The 19,651-nt window shown below is 49.9% G+C and overlaps 1 protein-coding gene across 1 annotated transcript; it reads right to left on the bottom strand.

The window, feature by feature from the left end:
- Nucleotides 1-253: 253 nt before the first annotated feature.
- Nucleotides 254-19,363, bottom strand: Clec19a (C-type lectin domain containing 19A). Its single transcript, XM_047532902.1, has 5 exons — nt 19,276-19,363; nt 9,139-9,304; nt 4,086-4,179; nt 1,681-1,813; nt 254-333 (listed from the first exon to the last, which is right to left on the bottom strand). The coding sequence occupies exons 1-5, from the start codon at nt 19,361-19,363 to the stop codon at nt 254-256; spliced, it is 561 nt and encodes a 186-aa protein (XP_047388858.1).
- Between the last annotated feature and the right edge of the window lie 288 nt (nt 19,364-19,651).

Below are 19,651 nucleotides of genomic sequence, written 5' to 3'. Positions count from 1 at the left end.
GCCAGTGAGATCCAACCCTGAAGCCGGCTCAGCCCCTGGACAGGGCGTGCCAGCCCTTGCTGTTTGCCGAGCTAGTTCGAGTTGGGCTTCTGTCACTTGGCCAAGTGGCCAGTAGGGCTCGTCTGTTTAAAGTCTCATCTGTGAGATTTACCTCTGGTGGCATTTCGCATTCATTCAGCAGCGGCTTTATAGCAGGCTTTATAGCTACGCAGTGGTGCTGGGGTCGAGTCCAACTCAGGAGGCCAACCGTGTATCAGTTAATGCTCAGGGGTGGGATCTTGCAGACAAAAGGGAACTTCCGGCTGCAGGCGTTATCATTCCACGACCTCAGAGCTGTGATGGAGGAAGCAGAGCATCTGGGTGAAGATCCACCCACCACAATAAAAGTAACCTCACCGCCCTGCTGGAGTAAGAGCCCTCTCTGGTAGGCCTCGCATCTACACTGGTGGCCCTTTCTCACTGAAGCTCAGCAAGGCTGTGGTCTAGTCTTGTTCCTTCATGAGGCTGGGCTTGATTTGCCACCACGGATGGGCAGGACAAACTTCATTTAGAGTCTTGGCCAGCTCTGCTACTGTGCTCCCGATGGCTCTCAGGGTAATACAATCCCACCTTCCTCTCATCAGAACGAACACAAGGGGCAAAGAAGGAAGAGCAGTTCAATGCTTGGGTCTGGAGATCTCAGCTTGAAACCTAGCTCTACGACTTGCTTACTGTGTGACCTCAAAGAAGTTGCTCACCTTCTCTGAGCCCCAGTTTCCTCATCTGCAAAGTGGAAATATTGTTAGTTTTATGTCCTAAGATCGGTGAGGAGAGTAACAGTGTTGTTAATGGTGATGGTAATCACTACCTGTGCATGCTAACCCTGACAGTCACTTATTACATCACTTCTTTTTCCTTTGTGTCAACCTGGTCAAGTAGCATTAGTCCCCCTGCCCCATTTTTGGTGCTGGGGATTGAAGCCAGGGGTGCTTAACCACAAAGACACGTCCTCAGTCCTTTTTGCTTTTTATTTTGAGACAGGATCTCCCTAAGTTGCTTAGGGCTTCACTAAGTTGCTGAGACCAACCTTGAACTTGTGATCCTCCTGCCTCAGCCCCCTGAGCTGCTGGGATCGTTAGCCCCATTTTGAGGGTGAAGGCTCTGTGCTGCCAAAAGCTTAAGGCCTTTGCCTTGGGCTACACGGTCAATGAGGGGCGGACTGCGGACTCCAGAGTCCATGCTCTGGTCACCGGGCTGTATCACCCCTCAATGGTCCTTAAGGGTCCTGGACACAGGAACATATGAAGTCCCCTTTACGGAAGAGGAAACAGAATTTGAGAGAGGACCGCGATTCCCTGCGAGGACTCGGAGCTAGAAAGCAGTAGGACCAGCAACCAAACCCAGCTTTGTGTTGATGTCAAGAAGCCAGGTGGGGCCGGGGGCTGGGGGCTGGCCCAGAAGCAGCCCCCTCCGACGAGCCTCCTCGTCCCCCGTGCTTCTCTCTCTAATGTCACTCCATGCAAATCAGGGTCTGCACGCCAACACCGAACCATTAAATATCGTTTTAAACGGATCTATTGTGGAGAACGGCCGCTCCCCTAACACCTGGGGACCGCGGGTCGCTCTCCACGGTGCTGAAAATTTGCGCGCCTCCCCGCGGGCGCCTCCCAGCGCCTCCGCGAGTGTCTCGGGGACACGCACCGCTCGCGGGCCGGTACCACATCTGCACGCAGTCCTCCTCTTCGGGGTGCGCGTGCACGCCGCCGTCCGGCTGGCTGCCGTCCCAGTAGCTGTAGTCGTAGGAGGAGTTGTCTGTCCATTCGAACTGCCCTTCCTGGGGGTGGACATGGAGGCCAAGGAGAGGACAGTCAGGGACTTGAAGCAGCTCCAGCTTGGGGTGACATTCTAGCACCTTCCTCTCCTTCCCCTCTGCGTAGAAACCCTCGCTCTTGATGAGCGCTCCTGCATTAGATCTCGGCCACTGTTCCCAATGCAACCGAGACTCTGGGTCGACCTGATGCCTTACAGTTACTGAGGCCGCAGCGCTGGGTTCAAACCAGGTCTGCCCACCCGGCTCCAGCGCCCCAGACCCTCACTTGCTGTGCGTGGCAGGCGCTCTTCAGCCAAACAGTCTGCATTATTATTATTATTATTTTTTTCCTGGTGTAGAACTACTCTGTCCAATTGTAAGAAAAGTCCTGTTGGGAATTGATGCTGCAATAAATGTGCAAATTAACTGTGGAAAGAAAGACCTGTGTGCAGCATGCAGGAACAAGAGCCATTTCTCCATTCATTCAGCTTTTTAGAAAAGTGTCCCCCGCCCCCAAACATGGATGATTATGGAGCTCATTTTAGGTAATGGAAATTGTGCTATTTCTGAGATGTGGGGGGAGAGGGACTGAAAGTAGAGCTGGAGATTGCATTTCCTCTGTCCTCTTCCCAGCTCTGTGACCTGGACAAGTTAATCAACCTCTCTGAGGCTCAGTTTCCACTCCTATATAATGGAGCTACTACCTCCAGAGAATTGTTGTGAGGGTTGAATGGATTAAAGGCTGTGAAGGACTGAACACAGAGCGTGGCACGTGGGGCCCAGCCCTGAAAAGAAAAGAGAAAAAACCCCACCGTCCTTTTTCCCATACTGTTCATTATGATTATCGGGCCTTGAAATATGAATCCCTTAAACACTGATTTAATGTAATTATAGTCTAATTTTAATGTTACTATTATAAATAGAAATTTTAGGGTTTCTTTTTTAAAGTTACAACTTCTATGTGGGTTCCCGACAGATAAATTCTGTTGATTTAAAAATGTACACTAATTTTAGACACACTGCTTCTGCAATTTTAGCAGCAACTTCTACCATCCTTGGTGGGCTCTGTATGTGCCAAATGTCAGGCTAGGCCTTTTAGGTACATCAGTTCATTTATTTCTTAAAACAAGGCACTATTATCTCCATTTCACAGACAGAGAAACTGAGGCTAAGAGAAGCCTTAAAAAAGTCCAGAGTCTCCTACCAGCCAGTAAGTGGCAGCTCAGGAGCTGGACCTGCAACTTGGTCCTCTGTTGAGCTCCCAGGCAGAGCCAGAGCGTCTATGCAAAATGGAGACCAAAACAGTTTCCCTGGGAGCAACAGGGAGGGATCTCAGGCGGCGTCTGCTGTGATCCCCCCGGACAGGAGATGCAGCCTGAGTCACCTTGTCGACCTTATTTTGTACCTTCCTTCTGCCCATCCCTGCCCCACCCTGCATTCCAGCCCTGCTTATCTTCTGTAATAGCCTTGAACATGCTGTTTTCTCTCCTACCTCAGGACCTTGGCCCATGCTGTCCCCTCCACCTGGAATTCTGTCTCTGGCTGGGTCCTAGTTGTCTGTTAAACACAAGCTGAAACATTTCTTACCCAGAGGGGCGACTGTGGCCGCCAGGGTGGTGCACGGCTCAGGGCGCCTGCGGGAAGCAGATGATTGACAGCTGCACCCTCCTGCCTTTGGGTACCCTCTTGCATGTGCTGAGGATATGCTTCTGCCCCTTTGAAATGTGGCGTTCACACGGGGCCCCATTTCCTCCAGGCTCTTCCCAGGCAGTGACTCAGCAGGTCAGGGGCACCAATGCTGGCCCACTCCTGCCCAAGGCAGGACCCCTGGGCAGGGCATCCTTTGCCTGGGGACTCCCCACTGGCTGAGCTAAGACCTTCTCAGGACTGTGCTGTGGTGGGAGCTCCTCCAACTTCTCCCCCTCCGCTGTCCTTCCACAGGGCTCAGATCCACATCGTCATCTCATGAGTCCCCTGTTCCTTGTGCCTCCTCATCTTTTATTTCACCCATCTCCCCTCAACCATCTCTTGTCATCCGATCATGTCTTGGTGCCTGTTTTTGTTTTTTTTTTTTGAGAACTCAAGTCAAAACAAGAGACTTCTCTGACAGTACTGCGTGTTTTCCTTCATGTCCCCTTTGGTGACAGGCATCATAGGCTACCCGTGGCCTTGCAGTGTCTGGCTTCTCTGTCTCCTGTAACGCGGCTGTCAGCTGGCACATGTGTGAAGGGTTTGTTAAATAAAAATGCACCGTGGTCAGAGCCTCCCAGGGAGCTGGCTGGCCAAGCTTTCTCACCTGTCTGTGGTCGTGGAGGCCTGTCCAGATGTCAGTTGGGATGCCAGGAACACAGCTGTTGGCGAGGTCATATACAAAGACATTTTCCTCCCAGCTGCGGATGTAAGAAACACGGGAGCTCGTGACTCCTCGCCTCTTCTCTTGGGGTGGAGTTGAAAACCAAAGCAACCCTTGCTCACTTTTCTGCACCAAAGTGAACCCTGCCTTCTTTTCCTGTTTTCTTTCTTAATTAGCTCACCGTATGGGGCCATCCCTACGTGGGATTTGGTCCATGCCAGTTCCAAGAACTCAGCTCTGCTATTCTTCCAAAAATTTAAATCCCATCTCCAAAACACTAGCGAACAAGGGAGATTATGTTAAAAATATTACCAAGAGACAATGAAGGCCGAGTGAGGTGGTGCACACCTTAATCCCAACAGAGTGGGAGGCTGAGGCAGGAGGATCGCCAAGTTCAAAGCCGGCCTCAGCAACTTAGGGAGGCTCTAAGCAATTCAGCAAGACCCTGTCTCTAAATAAAATATAAAAAAGGGCTGGGGAGGTGGCTCAGTGGTTAAGCACCCCTGAATTCAATCCCTGGTTCCCTCACCCCCCCCCAAAAAAAAAGAAAAAGAAAATGAAAGGGGCCTAATTTCATTACACACGTAACTTAATGAAATCTCTACCAGCAACTTTTGTTCTCTCTCAAAGATCCTCCTTCCACTGCCAGTCCTTATATTTCCTCCTCTCTTCTAATTTTTTCTCACATGAGCCAGATATAGTGAAATGTCCTTTTATTTTGGAAGCTAAGGCAGGAGGATGGATCACTTGAGGCCAGCCTGGGCAACATAGTGAGACTTACTCTCAGAAAAAAAAAAAAAATCTTTTCCTGTATATCATCTCCAAATTCTTTTCTGTTTACCTGGAAAATTCAGCTCTAGGCTAGAATGTGCATAGACCACTCAGCAAAACCAATCCTTGCATTGAAACAGCCTAACTTCCTTAAAAGGCATCAGCATCTCCTTGGGGTATTCTCATTCCCTATTTCAAAGAGCTTATCAAATAGTTCAACCAAAAAAAGAAATCGATGGAGGAACCTGGTGATAGTTCACTGCCAAGAAGAACAAAGAAATAGAGATAGATGGGTGGATGAATGGGTGGTGGATGGGTGGATGGATGAATGGATGGATGGATGGATGGATATATAGGTAGATGGATAGTGGATAGATGGGTGGATGGATGGATGGTTGGATAGGTGGATGGATGGGTGGATGGATAGATGAATGGGTGGGTGGGTGGATGGATGGATAGATAGGTAGATGGATAGTGGATAGATGGGTGGGTAGATGGATGGATGGATAGGTGGATGGATAGTGGATGGATGGGTGGATGGATGGGTGGATGGATGGATAGATAGGTAGATGGATAGTGGATTGATGGGTGGGTGGATGGATGGATGGATGGATGGATAGGTGGATGGATGGGTGGATGGATGGATGGATGGATGGGTGGATGGATGGATAGGTAGATGGATAGTGGATAGATGGGTGGGTAGATGGATGGATGGATAGGTGGATGGATAGTGGATGGATGGGTGGATTGATGGATGGATAGATGGATAGGTAGATGGATGGGTGGATGGATGGATGGATGGATGGGTAGATGAATGGATAGAAGAAAGAAAAGTTGGATGGATGACTGGACAGATAGCTAAATAGGCACATAGAGACTCTGAGTACTGATTCATGTCAGGTACTCTCTTTAGTTGTATACACATATGAGCTCATTTCATTCTCACACAAAGCAGGAATTGAGGCAGATATCACTGACTGACCACAGTCATTCCTAATCCCTCTACCCATTGCTACATCGTAACTTAGGAAATCAGATTTCACTTTCCCAGCCTCCTTTGCAGCTAGCATTGGCCATAGGACCAAGTTTGGCCACTTAAATAGAAGGGAAAGTTTGTAGAGGATATCTTGGAAATATTTTATCTGTGATAAAAGGAAGGAGGTGGGCAGTTTCCATCACTTCCCTTCCTCCTTGGGTTGAAACTTGGGAACTCACTCAGTTCCCTGGATATCAGTGAGCCCATTAAAGGTCATTTGCAGAAGTTAGAAGGGTGGATAAAGGATATAAGTGAATGAGGGTGAGTATCAGCACATGTCACTCAAACTGTTTCCAGAACCAGATAGACAGTTCCGACTGAATAAATGACTCCCATTATCGTCTTCCACAATCCACTAAGAGGATGTCAAATATGTCATTACAAAATAATAATAATCAGCCCTAGACCTGACACCTAACCAATAAGCCACTTCAAACAATTATATTGAGGCGTTCTCTGTCGCAACCAGGCATATGGGCTCTGGTTAGCTTCTTCCATTGACAGCTCTCTAAAGGCCACCATCTTACCTATAATGTCCACCATTAAAATATTTCCTTTGCTTGAGGCATTGGTGACACATAAAAGCACACATATGTACTCTTCTTAGTTCTGTGATTGTGGAAGATGTGGCTAAACCGTTCTAGATTAGCAGCACTCAGAATTCTTAACACAATGCTCCAGGAAGTCACACGGACAAGAGTCACTTGGCAGATACTATTGGAACTGGAGAAGAAAGAAGGAAGGTAAAACTCACTTGCATCCCTTGGAAAGATGACCTGACATGGGAATGCTAAGAAAAAGTCTCCTTGAGGTCTCAAGAATGATAATGAATGAAAATGATAAGTTTCCTCTACAGAGCATTTGAGTTAGACAAGCACTGTGTGAGAACTTTAGTTGGGTTATCACTTTTAGAGACCCATAACTTTCAAATGTCAGTGGGATTATTGCTATTTTCCAGTTGAAGGCTATTTGGCTTGGAGGGTTTATATGACCTGGTCAAGATCAGGCAGGTAGGAAGTGACAGGGTTGGGACCATATGACCCTGATGCCCTCAATCAATGCCCACAAAGCTCTCATGGCTTCCTTCATTTGGAACATCTACTGTCTCATCCCTTAAGCTTCCCAGTCCTTTAAGATCCTGATCCAGGACCAGTGCTTCCAGAACTCCAAAACTCAAGTTAAAATTTAATTGCCACGGTAACAGTATTAAGAGGTGGGACTTTTCAGAGGTGGTTAAGTCGGGAGGGATCTGCTTTCATGGATGGATTAATGCCGATATCACAGAAGTGGTTCCTGATAAAAAGGATGAGCTTAGCCTACTTTCTTCTGTCTTATGTACTCCCTTGCCCTTCTGACATCTGCCATGGATGACCCAGCCAAGAGCACTTAGCAGACACTGGTGCCATGCTCTCAGACTTCCCAGCCTCCAGAACCCTAAGAACTGTTCAGTATAAATCACCCAGGCGTGGGTATTCTGTTATAGCAGCACAACATGAACTAAGACGGTGGTTCAAGAGTCCCTTGGAAACTAAGGATACCTTCTCCATTAATAAAACAAAGTGACTCTAAGACATAAGGAAACAATTTTCCTTCCTTCCTTCCTTCCTTCCTTCCTTCCTTCCTGGTACATTAAATTATATAAAACTGTGAAATTCATTGTGATATATACATACATGCACATAATTTAGTCAATTTCATTGCCCAGGATCTTCCCTTTCCCTCCCCACCTGCCTGCCCCCTGGTCCCCTTACTCTCTTCTACTGGTCTCCCTTTTATTTTCATGAAATCCCTTTTTTTCCCCCTTTTTCAAGCTTCCACATATGAGAGAAAATATGTGACCCTTGACTTTATGAGTCTGAATTATTTCCCTTAATACGATGTTTTCCAGTTTCGTTCATTTACCTGAAAATGACATAGTGTCATCCTTCTTTATGGTCAAGTGAAACTCCCTTTTGCATATATCCTAGGTTTTCTTTATCTATTAATCTGCTGACGGGTGCCTAGTCAGGTTGCGTAACTTGGCTGTTGTGAACTGTGCCTCTATAAACATGGGCATGCATGTATCGCTATCATATGATGACTTTTAACTCTTTTGGATTACATACCAAGGAGTGGTACAGCTGGGTCAGATGGGGGTTCCATGCCTAGTCTTTTGAGGAAACTCCATTCTGATTTCCATAGTGTTGTATTAATTTACAATCCCACCAACAGTGTCTAAGGGGAACAAATGCTCTTTCTAACTTTAAGTCTCTGAGATGGATGAAGAACAGAGGCCAGATTGAGAATTTGTAGTTCGAGAGCCAAGGGGAACTATTATGCCTGATCTGAAATACTCACACCCCTGCAGGGAGTCGACTCTGAGAGTGATTGTTAAGCTGTGCAGAAAGAAGGGTTCTGGAGAGGAGGCGGGTAGTGAGTGTAACTAGTGCCAGGAGTCAGAGGGGACTCTACTAAAGAGATGTTGCCAGAGCTACCTGGGGGGTTGGGGAGGTGTTTTACCTGCAGGAGGAGGTAGGGATGGGAATCCCCAGCAGACTGCAGGGGTGGGGCCAGCCTGGAGAACTACGAGATAGATGGTCAGTGTGTCTGGAATGTGGAAGGAGGCCTTGGCAGTTGAGGATGGAGTTCAACTCTCAGGTCCAAATCCAGTCCCTGTGGCTCAGTGGTAGAGTATAGGCTTAGCAGGCATGAGGCCCTGGATTTCATCCCCAGCACCAGAAAAACCCCAAACCAAACAAAATGACCACAATCCCCCCAAAACAAAAACAAGACCCAGTTCTCTCACTTCATAGCTGTGCAACTTTGAGCAAGTTGGTTACCTTTCTGGGTTTCTTCTCTATAAAATGAAAATACCTACCATATCAAATAAAAGTCAGCTATAGCTCCTTATGGTCCTTACATCACGTTCTTTATGTTATGTCAGTTGCATCACCGATCGAGCTCCTTTGACACACAGCAGAGCACAGCACAAGACTGGCATTTATAAAGACGGATCTTCCCACGTGCTCTTTGCTACTGCCGCTAAATGCTTTAGCCTCTACTGCCAAGGATAAATTCAGTGAGGGATTGGGCTGGATAAAGAGCAGCTTTAACGATCAGAGAGAAATGCCCATGGGAGACACCATTCTCCATTCCCTTTCCCAAAGGGGCAGCTGGTTGAATTGTGGAGGGTCAAGAGGGTTCACCCACCTGTGGATGGAGGCCAGTTTGGCGGATTTCCTGCCAATGGAGAACTCGGAACAGTGGAGGTCAGCCTCGGCCCAGGTCTTATTGAGAGGAAAGAATCTGTAGCAGTGACCTTTGAACTCCATCCAGAACAGGGGACACAGGGAAGTCTGGGGCAGCTCTGGCAGGGCTGTGGACAGAGAGAAAATGGACTAGAAGAGAGGCTGGTGGTGAAGTTGTTTCCATGATTTATTACGTATTTTCAAGAATGAACACAGTGCGTGCCTCGTAGTGATGACTGTGGGTGCTATGCCTGTCATGGTTTGGATGAGAGGCAACCCCCAAAGCTCATGCGTTAAGAAATGCAGGAATGCTCAGAGGTGAGAGATTAGACTACACGAGGTGTAACCTCATCTGTGGATTAATCCATTTGGCAGATTAAGATTTCGAGTGGATGACTGGGTGGTACCTGTAGACAGGTGGAGCATGGCTGGAAAAAGTGGGTCACTGGGAGTGTCCCCTTGGGGATTACATCTGGTCCCAGTCTCACTGCTCTTTGGCTGCTTCTTGGCCGCCAGGAGCTGAGCAGCTTTCCATTGCGTGCCCTTCCGCCATGATGTGTGGCCTTATCTCGGGCCCTGAGCCATGCAGTCAGCCGACCACAGACTGAACCTCTGAAATCGTGAGCCCAAATAAACTTTTCCTCCTCTAAGTAGTTCTTGTCAGGTATTTTGGTTACAGGGATGGAAAGTTGACTCACATAATACCTGAGGTACCGAAAAAAAAAAAAAAAAAACTCAGGCAGGCCTAAATTTTTCAAAATACTAAGATTGTAACATATGCTTCTCAAAGTTGGAAAATGTCAATTCTTTGGCACATTTCCCACCATGACACATCCATACGCAGTGACAGTTTTTAATGCAATTGTGATCATTGGTATACAGGACAGCATTCCGATTGCTAAAAATTCAAGAGTATAAGCATTTCCCTCGTCATGATACCTTTTTGTAAACATTAAATAGCTCTCGAATGCTCTCCTGAGTGGCCCTTCTAGAGTTTATCTAATCATTCTCTTATTTGGGAATAATTAGATTTCTTCCTTTTTTTTTTTTTTTTAACGATTACAAATAACGCCATGGTGAGCCGGCTTATGCATAAACCTTTCTCAGCCTTTCTGATGATTCTCAGAGAGACTTTGAAGGCTTTGATGCAATTTGCTAAATTGCCTCCTGAAAGCCATTTATCCTGCCACAGCCGGGTCTGCGAGGACTCCTCTCTCTGCCCTTGCCAGCGCCTGGTGTCATTATTTTCATGGCAATCTTTGCAAATTTTATAAACAAAAAGATGGTATCTTGTTTCGATCTGCAGTTCTGGGTTGTCTGGGGAAGGCGCCCATCTCCCCGAGTTAATAGCCAGCTAGCGCTAAGGCTATTTATATCTCCTGCCCATCAAAATGACTGCACTTTCAGAATTTGTTGTTAAAGCTGCAGAGGAACATATAAGGAACTCATGCTTGAGGTAATAAAGTTCTCTCAAGTCTCAGTCCCTCTGGAAGCTTTTTAGGAGAGGTTTTTTGGTTTGCTTGTTTGTTTTTCCTGGAAATCACCACTCAAGGTGACTGACTGGGAGAGGCAGACAGACTGAGAATCTTCCCCACACTGGAATGGATGGCTCATCCCTGGGGGGCATGCAGGGGGCCTGCAGTGGGGGGGTTTGCTGGGCTGGGGCTGCAAAACCCGAGTCCTAGCCCCAGCTCTGTGCCCGTCTGGCTGTGAGACTCTGGAACATTCCTGTTTGGTTTTGGTTGTCCAATTAGCTGATCCCTGGGGTCAGATACCACCCAGTCAGGTGGAATCTGCCTCTAAGACACTACAGTGACGGCCGAGCTGGTGGAATCATAAAGCAGTGGACGAGGTTCATTGAGCGTCTGTGATACACCCAGCACACACAGGGATCGGGCCTCAGTGGTGAAGTCACCGAAGCAGCAAACTGCACAGTGGTTCCCCACCAGGGGCTGTTTCAATCCCCAGAAGACGAGGCCCAGAGACGCTGTACGTTGTCACGGCTGGGGGTGGTGGCCCTACTGGCACCAACGGCTAAACACCTACAATGAACAGCTCCCCACAGTGAGGGATAATCTGACCCCAAATGTCAATAGATCTGAGGTTGAGAAAATGCTCTTCATGGAAGGCAGACCTCCGAAACCACACCGGCCCAGAGGACAGCAGGGCAGAACCCCCCAGCCGGCCCGTCTTCCTGAGCCGAGCTGGATTTTCCACTATGAAAATTAAGCCATGATGCACACAAGTGAGTGGAAGCGAGTTCTGGTTCTATAATTTGAGAGTCGAAATGCATCGCCATGATTAACGCCTAGCTTACAAGCACTGGGCTGTGAGTAAGCTTGTGTTTAAGTCCAATGGCACGGGCCTCACTGGGGAGCCTCGCGCTTCCCTCCCTGAACCGAAGATGAAGCACACGGACTTCGTCATCTGGGTCTTTCTGCCCCTGAAGGTGGACCTCTTCATTCACGAGTCTCGATTCCCTGCTTCAAGAGGCTTTGTCTTTGCCTCTGCGAACGTTGCAGAACTGTGACGGAGACGCTGGTGTCAGGCCCTAACGACAAGAGTAATAATAGGAAATAAAGCCAGGAGGTTATGAAGAGGGGCGTCTCAGGCATGGACCACAGGTCTGCACAAAGGTGCCCACGACCTTATATAGAAACAGGCCACAGGCCGTCTGCCCAGCACCTGCCTGATGAATCTGGGCTAACGCCACCTTTGTCACTGATCCTCACAGCCAAGGATTATTGTTTCAAATAATCTATGTAATCCTCCGCCTTTGTCCTTTGAGTTTCTTTGCTTCAATCCCTTGGATACTTGGTGGACTCTGGCCTGAGTGTTCCTGTGACAATGCCATTTTTTGAACCAACGTGTTCGGCTGGGGAGATAGCTCAGTCGGTAGAGTGCTTGCCTTGCAAGCACAAGGCCCTGGGTTCGATCCCCAGCACCAGGAAAACAAAAAAAACAAAAAACAAAAAAAACAATCACCAACGTGTTCATCTCTGTAGCATCTCTGTTTCTTCCTTAGGTCTTGACACCTCCCTGGGTGTGTGTTAAAGTGGAGCCCTACCCAGGCGTGGTGGCGTACCCTGTAATCCCAGCAGCTCGGGAGGCTGAGGCAGGAGGATCACGAGTTCAAAGCCAGCCTCAGCAAAAGCGAGGCCCTAAGCAACGCAGTGAGACCCTGTCTCTAAATAAAATACAAAATAGGGCTGGGGATGTGGCTCAGTGGTCGAGTGACCCTGAGTTCAATCCCTGGTAAATCCCCCCCACAAAAAAAGTGGAGCCCCTGCATTATGGAGACTAATGCCACTCAGAGGCAGGTGACCACTGCTTCATCTTCACCTCTCTTACTCCTAAGCACCCTATTTTCTTAGCTGACCAACCTAACTATTATTTGTACATTTATTTTTACTTTTGCAGTACAGGGATTGAATGCACTGCGTTCTACCTGAAATACATCCCCAGCCCTTTTTATTTTTTATTTTGAGACAGGGTCTCACTAAATTGTCCAGGCTGGCCTTGAACTTGCGATCCTCCTCCCTCAGCCTCCTGAGTCGCTGGTATTACAGATACACACCACCACACATGGCCTAGCCTAACTTTAAGGGACGCTTGTAAAAGTTCACATGACAAGTCTGCGTGGCCACAGTGGAAAGCTTCCGCAGTCTCAAATTCACTGTATTGTCTGATCTAGAAGTCTCCAACATTTTTATCCTCTTTATTTTCCCCTTCCTTTTTTTTTTTTAAATAAACTTTATTTTCGAATAAACACTTACAGAAAAGTTGCAAAGATAGTGTGGAGTATTCCTACCTGCCCTTCTGCAACATCCCTCGTGTTAAACTCTGACATGACCGTTTGCCAAGACTAGGAAATTAACATGGTACAATATTATCTGAACCACAGACTTTATTCAGATCCCACTATTTGGGTTTTTAAAACTATTCCCAGATCCAAGCGGGGACACCCCATTCATTTACCCCAGGTATGTGTTTCGCTGGACATTGAATAAATACTGTAGCAAGGATCAAGTGGGAATGGGTAAGAATTGGCTGGGACCGGGCAGCCTTTCGTAGCACCGCAGGATATTCGCTCCAGTCCCCTTGACCTCCTCTACTTTCCAGTCTCCTTATGCCAATGGGCCTTCGAGGCCGGCCTCCTCCATCCCCAGACTGTTCTTTCTTTTCTCTCCTTCCACATTCTTCCTGCCCTGCCGTCTTCTCAACGCCTCTTGGCGGTTCTTCTTGCTGTCTCGCCTTCCAGGTCCAGTCCTTGGAACAGCTCCACCCCGGCTCCCCTAAACCCTCAAGCCCCTCGGTCTCCCCCATCGCTCGCCCTGGCCCACTCCCTGGGCCTGGCCCTGCCCGTGTCAGTTCTTAGCACCCATTTGTGCGGCGGCGGCGGCATCACAGGCTCTTGGCCCGGGATGCGGGAGGCGCACTTGAGCGAGATGCTCGGGTGACTCGGGTGACCCGGGTGCGCGCAGACCTGGGGAGCGCTGGTCGCAGCCTGCAGAGGGAGCACAGCCTCTGCACTCCTTCCTGTCCTTCCTCCTCCACTCACCCGCTGACCAGGCCTCGGCCGAGAGCCATGAAAGAGGGGTGGAACCGAGGGGCTGGTTGGGAGGCGGGGAGGAAGGGTCCTGGGGCCTAAAGTCTGGGGGTGTGTCCAAAGGAAGCCCCGCCCCCAGCGCCTCCCTGTTCGTTCCTTTTGATGTTCTCCACCCAGCAGAGAATGGTTCTGGATTCCTGGGGTGAAACCTACCAGAAAATGGGGCTGCCACAGGTCACTGCTCAATTCTCCCCTTTTCCACCTGGGCAGGCAAAGACCTTTAATTGGGAGGGCCTGGGACGCAAAGAGGAGCCCGGGCTGGTGCTGGGATAAAAATTAACTGTTATCTGCCTGGTCTGCCTACTCCCCTTTACTTCTGGCAGTTTAGAAACTGGGGATAGGTCTTTCTTCAACCCATTTCCAAATCGACCTTTGCTAGTCTCTTGTGAAGGGATGTCCTTCAGGCAATGATGGAAACACAATGACCAGAGTCAGCCCTTCCTGAGCATTTACCACATGCCAGGCATTGTGCTTCATGGGTGTGAGTTCATTTAATCTTCACACTCCTACCAGATAGGTGCCACAATCACTCCTACTTTACAAATGTAAACCAAAGCACAGAGAGGTTGACTAACTCCTGCAAGGTCACACAGCTTCTAATTGGCAGAGCTACTATTTAAAGTCAGGCTGTCTGCTGCCTTTCAATTCATTTCCTTTTGCTTCCAAACTGATGATCTGGGCCTTCATTTGTTCCTTTGTTCATTGGTCAAGCACTTTTGTGCATCTACTTGGACTCAGGCAGCTGGCTACATGCTGGAAATTCTGTGGCAACTATAGGGCCGTGGCTTCTGACCGCACAGGTCCTACCGTCTGTGGAGACCACGATCGAGGAAAGTAAATGTGGAAGTACAGAGGTCATTCACATGCGATTGGCAGATGTGTCATGTGGGCAAAAACTTGAGGGAGCAGCCCCTATTGAAACCCAGTATTTGTCCCTTTCCTGCTCAGAATTGGTGGCTGCCCTGTCCCTGCTGTCAAGGAGCCTGCAGGTGGTTAGGACAGGGCACCACCTTCCTGGGGGGGGGGGGGGAGTCCAGGGTACTGTCACAGGAGCACCTAAAGTGGCTCCTACACAGGACCATGTGGGAGGCTTCCTGGGGAGGTGTTGTCTCCACCAAGACTTGAAAGATGGTAAGAGTCAGAGAAAGAGTGTTCCAGGGAGAGGGCATGCCATGTGAGAGGGGCTGGAAGGTGAGCGGAGGGGGCGTTTGGAAAATTGACGTGGTTCAGGCTGGCTGGGGACACGAGAGGGGGAGCTCAGAGAGGAGGCTGCAGGGGGGCGGGCGGGGTGGGGGTGCAGCCAGAGGCCAGTTGCTCAGGAGACCAGGAGGCCCCACGACAAGGTCTTTTACTTCAACTAGCATCACCGGAGGCCCCAAGGACTCGCCGCTGGGGTGGGACTCAGAGCCCGAGGGGACTCTGGGCTTGTTATGGGAAGAGAACACACCAGTGGAATCCAGGGCTCTTCCCCCGCCCCCTCTCTTTTTAAAAGAATAAATTGTCACCTTCCTACTCAATCTGGCTGCGGCTCTCCTGGCCCCCAGCCAGCCGCCCACAAACGCACCACTGCGCTGCCTCCTGCCCAGATCGGCCCTGGGGCCCAGCCAGGAAAGGCGACAGGGAGGGTCTGGGGCCCATTTGCCTGCCAATCCCCTTAGAGGCCCCAGACTCCCGGAAGGCTGCTGGAGGGCTCGGTCTCTGCTAGCCTGCTGCCGGCTGCCCCCGCAGACCGCCCTCCCTCGCTGGGAGCCCAGCGCTCCTGGCTGCGCTCCGACTCCCTTCTCTGGGCTGCCCTGGGGGGGCCATGCAGAGGAGAAGGGGCTGGACCATCACCTACCTGCTCTAACTGTTGGCGGGGTGCTCGCTCCTTGACAGCCACCCAGGAGGGGGATCCTGACATTCCCATTTTACAGTTGCGGGTACTGAGGCTCAGAGAGGTTGGCACGTGCTCCCTGGGCTGGCAAGTGGTGGTGCCAGGGTCGAGACTCGGTCTGACAGACTCGAACTCCTGAGGGTTATCGTGCTTCTAGAAGGTACCCTTTATTGGCCTCTGTTTTCTCACTTAAAATAAATACAGGTGCTGGGGTCGTGGCACATGTGAGGCACTGGGTTCGACCCTCAGCACCACATAAAAATAAATAAGTAAATAAAAATATTAAAAATAAAATAAATACAGTGGAGCCTCTACATTTGTGGGTTCTGTAAGCACAGATTTAACCAATCATGGATTAAAAAGTTTTTGGAGAAAAAAACTTGTGTTGATACCGCAGGTACAGACTCTTTTTCTTGCTATTCCATAAACAATACAGTATCACCTTTTACATAGCATTTATGCAGTACTGGGCATTATAAATAATCAAGAGATAATTTAAAATAGAGGATGTGCATAGGTTATATGCAAAATACTATGCCATTTTGTGTAAGGGACCTGGGCATGCAAGGAGTTTGGTACCTATAGGGGTCCTGGAATCCATTCCCTGCAGAGGCTGAGGAATGACTATAAATTAAACATCAAATTTAACAATTGTTTAGTTAAGCAAATACATCCATGTTTCCTGGGTGCCCCTATGACTTGAAATGTGTCCCTTTAAGTTGCTCAGAGGGGGATCATCATATACTAAGTATTCTACAAATATGTAGAGTGCCCTGGGACCATAGAGGAGGAGGGCAAAGGGCCAGAGTGTCCACGACACGCCAAGATCTGCTTCACTCTAGGAGAGAGGCATGGCCAGCAGCCGAGACTCTGGGCTCCAGTTTAAGAGCGGGGACTCTGGAGTTAGATGGGCCTCATCAGAACTTGGTTTTTGGTCCCTCGATTTCTTCATCTGTAAAATGGGCGTGGTGATAGCGCCTGCGTCCCAGGGAAGAGAGTGTCTGTTTTAGTCAGCTTTTACGCTGCTGCGACTTAGAGACCTGACCAGAACAACTGAGAGAAGGAAAAGTTTATTTGGGGGCTCACGGTTTCAGAGGTCTCAATCCATTGACAACAGGCTCCATTGCTCAGGGCTGGAGGTGAGGCAGGACGTGAGTGTGGCCGAGGGAACCAGCTCGCTCCATGATCAGGAAGCAGAGAGAGACTCCACTCCCCAATTACAAACATATCCCCAAAGCCACGCCCCCAGTGAGCCCCCTCCTCCAGCCGCAGCCCACCTGCCTCCAGCTACCACTCAGTGAGTCCCACCGGGGATCAATGCACTGATTAGGTTAAGGCTAGAGCCAGTCAGCTTTTCTCCTCCAAATCTTCTTGCATGGTGTCACATGTGAGCTTTTGGGGGACACCACATCTAAAGTGTAACTGGGTCTGACTTACAGTAGATATTCTCGTAAACATTAGATATTGTTACAGCAGAAACAGCTTGGGTCCCAGAGTCTCCCCAGAGCAAGAGTGTAAAGCCAGGTTTCTGGAAGGGAGAGGAAGGGGTTACAGAACATGGCTAATTCCCCCTCTGCACCCCTGAAGCCCTGCAAGAGCAGATCCTGAGTTTCAAAATCCTTTGCTCTGATTTCCTTTGCCATGGAGAGTTCTTGGGCTCAGGGGCCAGGGAAAGGAAGATTTTTGTAATAGCAGACATTTGAGTGGCTTTTCCTGGGTGCCAGGCACTCCTATAACCCACTTAAACAATGTGGTCGAAAGCCGGTTGGGAGGAAAGTTTTTGGGAAAGCGTCTCCTCCGGCTCAGTCCTCCCCAGAGGCTTTTCCCCAGTGAAAACCTGGGAGCGGGGCTGGGTCCCCACTTGCGCATGTACGTGCATGTTCAGGGCGGGGAATGAAGCCGCGGGAGGAGAGACGGACACCTTGTTCTGCTGTGCACTGAATGACTGGCTTCCAAAGAGGAAGCAGAATCAGGCCCCCTGGGATAGACAAGGGGGCCTCCAGCATATTCTGTCCAGGTCTGTCCTCCTTGCCCATCACACAGGTGAGGGACTCAAGACCCAAGGATGGGAAAAGGTCAGGGATGGGAAAACACTGCCATGGACTGAATGTCTGTCCCCTCCCTCCCGCGGTCATGTGATGATGTGATAGTAGTGGGAGGCGGGTCCTGGGGATGTGGTTAGGGTAGCTGAAGTCACAAGAGGAGAGCGCTCAGGGTGGGATTGTAAGAGGAAGAGAGACCAGAGCTGGCTCTTCTGAAGGCACAGGGAGCACGTGGCCAGGGACCAGATCCTCCAGGACCACGATCTGGAACCTTCCGGTGTCCAGACAACGAGAAATAAGTGTCTGTTGTCTCAGATCCCAGGCTATGACACCTTGCTGGGCCAGTCTGAGCCCACTCATACACCCAGGGAGTTTGGACAGAACAAGTCCCTGATGTTTGCCTGTGTGAACCAAGATGTCCCCTTGTTCTTACCAGGAGGGTCACCAGATTTGAAACAAAAACAAAACAGAAAAAGGGGTACTTAGTTAGATGTGAATTTCAGATGAACAACAAAGATTTTTTAGTATAAGTATGTTCCATGCAATATTTGGGATATACTTATACCAAAAAAAAGAGACCTACCGGCACTTACTTACTGGTGTTTTAGCTGACAACCCCAGCACCCACATTTGAACAGCCCAATAACTGGCCCAATGGGGATCTCCACCTCGGGATTCCACTATTCGTTCCACTTTCACGAAGGTGAACAAAGTAGTCTCTCTGCCGTAGGGTGTGGTCCAATAAATAAATCAAGCCTTATGTAGAGAGGGCTCAGAACCGTCTCTGGCCCATAGAAAGGGCTGTCAGTCTTCATTGCTGTGAGTGCTATTATTGTATCTTTTAAACGATGCTGGGAAAGAAGCTGGGAGAGGTGCCAGGCAAAGGCACCTGAGCCTCGGCTGCAGGAGTCAGGACTCTGCATGCAGATGGGGGTCCCCAGAGTGACTCCCCAGCCCCATCTTGGCAGAGTGGAAGAAATTCAGCTCACTGAAGCCCGTCGCTCTCTCTACGGGACACGGGGAGGCCTCGCACTTGAAGCTGATGGGTCCTAATGCCTGGGCCATCCCACGAAACCAACAGTGCTAGGTGCTAAGGGGCAGGCTGCCAGAGGGACACCAGAGGGACAACCATGTCCTCTCTGTATGTCCAACCTCGGTGGCAAAGCAGTGTGTCTGAGAGTCCCTGGGAATGGCTGTCACAACCATGGCGGGGGTGAGGGTGGGGTACCCATGCTGAATCCCTAACAAAAATGTCATTTTTCAGATCTTCCCATGGGGCCAGTACCACGCGGAACCCCTCCCATGCCACCTCGTCTCCCTAGCTCAGCAGCCCGAGAGGGTGCCCCGGTCATCCCCACTTTCTAGAAGAAACGGAGGCTCAGAGAGGTCAAGAAACTTGCCCAGTCTGTAAACTGCCAAATTGGGATTTCAACGGAGCGATGCCAAGTCTGGGCCCGGAGAGTGTCCCCGATGGGGAAGGAGAGCTCCCGAGGCCCAGCGCCCCCCAACATTCCTCTGGCCAGGCCCCGGCGGGTGTCCTCTGCACGGGCTCCCTGCCCTCGCCCCTGGGCTCACCTGGGCTGATGTTGATGTCTGTCTGTGGAAAGGCCTGTGCAGAGAGGAGGGTGAGGGAGGCCGCCGTCCACAGCGCCCAGCTCTGCATCCTGAGCCCCCAGCAAGCCGCGTCCCGCCCAGCGGAACAGCAAGCTCTTCAGCCGGACCTAGGGTCCAAGACGGCTCTCCCAGGCAGGCAGGGCGGACCCCGTCCCCTCCTCCTCCTTCTCTTCCCTCCTCCCTCCTCTCCGCACCGCTGGAGAGAACTCTTGAGTGACAGCAGAGAGCCCAGCAGCCCAGGGCCAGCCTCCCTCAGAACCCGCGCTCAGAGCCACCGTGTGGCCTCTGGTGTGCGTTCCCCTCTCTGAGACTCAGTTTCCGCCTCCGAAGGACAGGA

Source organism: Sciurus carolinensis, chromosome 18 (genome assembly GCF_902686445.1).
Source record: "Sciurus carolinensis chromosome 18, mSciCar1.2, whole genome shotgun sequence".
In the NCBI taxonomy this organism is placed as follows: Eukaryota; Metazoa; Chordata; class Mammalia; order Rodentia; family Sciuridae; genus Sciurus; species Sciurus carolinensis.
This window is presented reverse-complemented; position numbering and strand designations above follow the sequence as displayed.

Excerpts from the sequence above, each read along its gene's own strand:
- Clec19a (XM_047532902.1), bottom strand. The coding sequence starts at position 19,363 with ATGCAGAGCTGGGCGCTGTGGACGGCGGCCTCCCTCACCCTCCTCTCT. Across the intron at positions 1,814-4,085 it reads GCCTCCACGACCACAGACAG|GAAGGGCAGTTCGAATGGAC; the intron begins GTGAGAAAGCTT and ends GTCCACCCCCAG. Across the intron at positions 334-1,680 it reads GTGGTACCGGCCCGCGAGCG|CTCTGAGGTCGTGGAATGAT; the intron begins GTGCGTGTCCCC and ends CCTCCATCACAG.